General features: G+C 39.5%; 1 protein-coding gene across 1 annotated transcript in view; it reads right to left on the reverse strand.

Moving 5' to 3' along the window:
• Window positions 1–5,396, reverse strand: part of fbxw7 (F-box and WD repeat domain containing 7) — an 80,239-nt gene extending 74,843 nt beyond the window's left edge. Inside the window, exon 1 of the mRNA XM_028594425.1 lies at window positions 5,154–5,396. Within this exon, the coding sequence (XP_028450226.1) occupies window positions 5,154–5,330 (177 nt within the window). The 5' untranslated portion in view covers window positions 5,331–5,396. The remainder of the gene's footprint in view (window positions 1–5,153) is intronic.
• Between the last annotated feature and the right edge of the window lie 604 nt (window positions 5,397–6,000).

Raw genomic sequence — 6,000 nt, forward strand, 5'->3', positions numbered from 1 at the left:
ATTATGAGACATCTAATCCTGTAATATCACGGGCATAATCTTGTTTCTTGTTTATTCTTATCACATATTTTAAAAAAACACATAACTATGCCAGTTTAACATAACTAAATGTGATTGTAAGACAAAGATTTGGTTATGGTTTGGGAACAAAAGTAATAATAAAAAAAAAAGTGTATAATACTCTGTGCCATGTGAAAAAATTGGTCCCTCAATTCCAGATTTAAAAGCTGTTAAAGTAACAGTAAAAGTAAACAGTAAAACGCATTCAATATCTACACTTTGACAAAATAAACTGCACCCTAAAAAATATCTGTCACTTCTGATTGCACATCATTCATGCAGAGTTATGGAAATAGAGAATACTGGAACACAATGATCAAATTCCTCATTTTTTCTACAGTCTAACAAATGAAAGTAGCTTAGATGTTAGTTTCAAGCTTGTCTGTCACTTGTTCTGTGAAGCTGAGCAGTATAAAGGGTTTCAAATCCAAGTCGTTACATTAGTAGTAACTACATTCACAATTGCTGGGGGTTCTTATGGAGCGTTTGATTTAATGGTCTGCGCTTGCTAATATCAAAACTGTAGATACTGTACTAAACAACATTTTCTCCACCGTTCATTAAATCACAGTATGTGGTGTAACAAATACCTCAAATTCAGACACACATTCGGATATCAACACCTGCTTCAGCCCAACGGCTACAAGCCTCATGTTAACCCAGTGATTCTCAAACTTTGTCTGCCATTCCCCCCTTTGAAGGAAGAAAAGTTTGTGTTATTCTGGTCATTTACGTGGGGACAGTGGGGAAACTCAAGTGTCCAGAATGTGCTCGCTGCTCTGCCTTCATCAGCACACACTTTGAGAACCACTGTGTTAACCAAACACTATATATTCGGTCATTTGACGCGTGAAAATGTCAAATGATGTATTCCCTTTTTAGTGTCCTTAACAGAAAGGCATCTGCTCAAAATGTAAATCGAAATGGAGTTTTGACTTGACTACAGAATATCTTTCCACATTAGGCCTGCAGGGACATTAATACAAGGCTTGAATATTGATTCATGAAGCTCTTAAAGTCGGGTTGCAACTAACGATTATTTTCATAGTCGATTAATCTGTTGATTATTTTCTTGATTATTCGATTAGTCGTTTGGTCTATAAAATGTCAGAAAATGGTGAAAAATGTGGATCAGTGTTTCCCAAAAGCCCAAGATGACATCCTCAAAGGTCTTGTTTTGTCCACAACTCCAAGATATTCAGTTTACTGTCACAGAGGAGAGAAGAAACTAGAACATATCCACATTTAGGAAGCTGGAATCAAAGAGTTTTTACTTTTGTCTTAAAAAATTGCTCAAACAGACTAATCGATTATCAAAATAGTTGGCGATTAATTTAAGAGTTGACAACTAATTGATTAATCTTTGCAGCTCTATCTTAAAGAATTTTTAAAAAGGTTAAATGATGAGCAGGAGCCCAAGTATCACCCCGTTGGCACGAGGTCAAAAGACAAGAGTGTCAAGTAAGAAGAGGAGGTGAAGAGTCTAATTCTGGTGACCAAAGCCTACAGCACCTGGAGTCTAGGAACACAGTCTGCCCTAAAGTCTGGCCTTCAAGGGCGTGTGAAGACATGCACAGGAAGTGTACAAAACAATTATAAGTTTTTGTGGTGCTACTGCTACTTTACATATGTAGTTTTTGTGTTTGCACAATGGACCTTTTTCACAGCAGACATTTTGACTTGTCATAGTAGGAAAAGCACAGCTGAAATTGATAACCTTAACGATGGCTCAATTCCATCAAGTGTCCCAGTGAGCTATTCCAGTGAGTCAGCGTGCACAATACCAGGGCCTCTCCTAAGTGGAATGCAGCCATCATTAATGGTTTTGAATACACCTGTGCTTTTCCTACTATGTCATGTCAACATGTCTGCTGTGAAAAAGGTCTATTCTGCCACACATACAGTGCTTGCAGATATCGCCTCACCCCCAAATGGACTCACACATTCTTGATCCAAACATGGGTACTGATCCTCTACTACAACTCTGTTGCCACTTGTTTGGCATATGGATACTGCAGCTGTCAAAATGCACATGATATATCATATATACAGGACCTTTAAATGTGTAACTTATATGAAGGCAATCTATCTTCTGCTACTACTAATACTACTACTACTACTACGCACTTAGTAACCCTGGTTTGACGTATAGAAAGGTAAATAAATATATAATAAGTTTTACTTCATTACCAAACTAATAATTGATGGTTTCATATTCAGGTGAAATAATTGTCCTACGAATGTTCTACTCACTTTACCATCTAATAGGACTCATGATTCTGAATGTCCAGGCGTGTCTGCATGTTAGTGCATGTGGCCATGACAAAACATTTGTATTTCACGAATTGGGAACGGTCTGTGAGAGCCATTTGGAGGCAATACCAGCCCGTTTTTTTTTTCTTTTCTTTTTTTAATTCAGTATTTCCAGTAACACTACACACTCAGAGACTTCTTAAAGCTGATGTTGCTTTTATTCAAGGTGTCTATGATCATCTGACCAAGGCCAATTAGCGGTCCCTAGAGCTGCAACAATTAGTTGATTAATTCAATATATTATTAGGCTTTGGACTGTTTGGTCAGTCAGAACATTTGAAGATGCCACTTTGGGTTGTGATGTGCTCTTTCACCATTTTCTCTTTTTTCTTTTTATAGACCAGATGATTCATTGAGAAAATAATCTGCAGATTAACCAATAATGAATCGGTTGTTTTAAGCTTTTAATATTTTAACCTGTTGTAAAATGTTATTTTTATTCTTTCCAGCACTTTATTGTTTAACCTATTTCTGCTTAGCTTGAACCTTTTCTGTTTTTACATTCTGTGCAGCACTTACTCTAATCTTGTGTTTTTTTTGGAAAGTGCAAAATAAGTGGCCTCAAAAGTCAGTAATTTGTACACACTGTTGTCAAATCTTCAACAGTATACTTAAAAAGAATGCTCTGATGTTTCCTAAGATACCGTTTTTATTTTTGTTTTCTATGCTTGGAAGTGTGTGTCACAATGTCCTATATAGTTTAAGTGGCTAGAAAAAAAACCCGGAATATTTCACCATTACTCACATTCAGAAGTCATTCCGACTAAAACAGTTAATATGTCAGATGAATCTCACTTGAGCTTTCAATAACTGTTGATCTACTCTTTTTACACCACTCCAAATTCCAAGCATACAAGACCCACAGCTTAACAAATTGTGTACATTCAACATCAAAGCCAGCTGGCCCACTGCAGTAACTAAGACCCTGACAAACCTATCTGACAGCTGTGTCAGATGGTGAGAGGCACACAGGAGCAAATTCAGACTAACTGCTATATTTAGGCCAATATAAAGCAAGGGCAACATCTCCATCAAAGGCTCAGACACACACATAACATCACTCTATATTGAGACCCCAGGTATGACATATTATACAGGAAACAACTGTGGCGGTTAAGAGAGACATGCTTTTCAACAGCAATAATTAAATGCCATTGCTGTGCAGCTTCCTATTGTCAGAATGTTGTGGGAAGAGCGGCATACGCTGATGACAAATCTGTCACAGCCTTAGTCAATCATTACTGTCTGTTGAGATGGGTGTATTATCTCTGGTGTCCTCTATGTTGCCTCTGGTGAAGAGATGTATAATAGGCTTTATACAAAGGCATAAAACATTGTTCACTTAAAACCGGACAAATACTGGATTGAGGGGGCTGATGCTGCTGCCGATTTTAATTTACAGTACCTGTCAAAAGTAGCTTTCTCATTCACTTGAATGGGAAAGCGTGTCCAAAAGTTTGACTAGTAGTGTAAATGAACAACACAAATGCACAATATAGTTAGTACTTTAATTAAAACAAATAATTTTACTGGTGGGAGGGGTTTTATTCTCAACAGACTCACACCACCATCTGCTGAAGTGAGCCTGGTGCTCCAGTGGAGTCTACAGGACATCATGATAGCATTAAATCTAAATGACCCCAAGGACTTTTTAAAGTTTTATGTGCTTTTTTTTGGTCTAAATATATACATGGATGTCACCTCTTTGAATTTGTTTTTCTTGTCAAACACAATGCAAATCATAAATATCATCCCTAGCTTCCAGAAAATGCCATGGCCAACTCCATTTCCTCCTTAAAAATACAGGTGTTGTGAAGGCCACTGAAACACTTAAAAACAGTCATGACATCAGTCATCAGTGAAACGAGACACCGGCATTAAACATCCAAACACCGGTGCTGTGCCACATCAGAGACCTTTCAACAGAACACATTAGTCCTGTTACTGAGGAAAGATCTGACAATCTGTTACACTTGTCTTTTGAACATCAAGTGCTACTCCATACTCGTCAGTCATCATGTTGGACGATCAATCAGTGAGGCATGAACGTGCTTGGAGTTTTAACATGTCCTAAAACCTTCTAGTTCTACGTTCTACACTTGAATTAAGTATTTTATGAGGCGGCTGTTGAGCTATTATTATTATTATTAGTATTATTATTATTATTATTATTATTATTATTATTTCATACTCTGCTGTCACTCTATCACAAACTCCATAGCAACATGGTCCTGAAATGCATCACATATTTAAAATAAACCACTTGTGATTACTCAGTTTAAGCTGTGTATGTTTAAGCTTTTAGCTTCCTTGACTTTGCAGTGCAGTAACATACTTGTGCCAAAAGAGGGAGCTGCTGCTTTAAATATGAACCATGTGCTGTCAGTGCAGTACACTGTGGGGAGTTATCACAGCAGTGATGAGATAATAACCAAACGCTTTCTTTGAGAAACTTCTGAAACTACTGTGCCTGCTGCAAAAGTATAATTAAAAAAGGGTCAGTTCACCAAAATTACACATTTTCTCACTCAAGTCCAGTAGTCTCTATCCATGCTTTAGGTTTTGTTTGCCCAAGTTTTGAGGTAGCGGTCTCGGCATTCACCCTAATAAAATTAAGGTGAATTCAATTTTGTTAGTGGAGGTCATAGTATCGAAAAATGACTTCAATAATCTTCCAGAATCTGTCTCTGTTAACTGGAGGATTGTTAATATACATAGGAACTATTTGTTCAGAAGAAGGTTCAGTACTTCCCATGAAATCAATCAACAGCTGGGCTTACCTTCTTGTTGGAAGAGCTTTGGTGTGTACAACCCGAGTCCAGGTTGTTATTGGGGGCTGACAAATTGTTCCTGAGAGAGGGAGACCGCAGCCCTTCCTCCCCTTCTCCTTCCTCCTCCTCTTCCTCCTCCCTCCCACTCTCCGCCGAATGTTCAAAGTCATCACTGTCTTGGTCCATCTCTTCCTCGTCCTCATCCTCCTCCTCCTCTTCCTCGTCGCCCTCTTCCCTCTCCTCTTCCTCCCTTCCCTGCTCCTCCCCTCCCTCTGTCCTCTCCTCCGCCTCCTCTTGGTGACTGCTGCTGTTGTTGTTCTCTTCCTCTTCCTCCTCCTCCTCCTCGTCCTCTTCGCCCAGTGGCTGGCCTCGCAGTCGCCTCTGCTCTGTCCCCCACATCCATCGGGCTCCTTTCTCTCCTCCGTTCACTTCGTTTGGTGGGCCCTCCTCGTCCTCCTCCCCTTCCTCGTTTCCCTGAGGGCCGTTGCTGGCTCCTGATTCACTTGGCGCCCATGGTTGTTCTCTCTCGCCATCAACCTGCGACGCCTCAGGCTGGGAAGAGCCAGACAAAAACAAACAATGCCTCAGAGGAAAGGTCTGATGCTAAATTAAATCGGTTGCACTTATACTTGCCTAAAAGTTCTCACTTGGTTAACACAGTGCACATCCACAATTACATGACTTGATCTATGTATCTTCACACCTTTCTAATCAAATTAAAATCTATAGGTTTATATTTCAAGTCCTTCCATGTGACTACAACATCATTGGTTGAATGTCCGTTGGCCATACCCTTTGCTGCTGCAGCTGCGCTGCCTCCTCTACTACCCGGTTCATGTGCTCATCCTCATCACCC

This window comes from Perca flavescens, chromosome 2 (genome assembly GCF_004354835.1).
Source record: "Perca flavescens isolate YP-PL-M2 chromosome 2, PFLA_1.0, whole genome shotgun sequence".
Taxonomy (NCBI): Eukaryota; Metazoa; Chordata; class Actinopteri; order Perciformes; family Percidae; genus Perca; species Perca flavescens.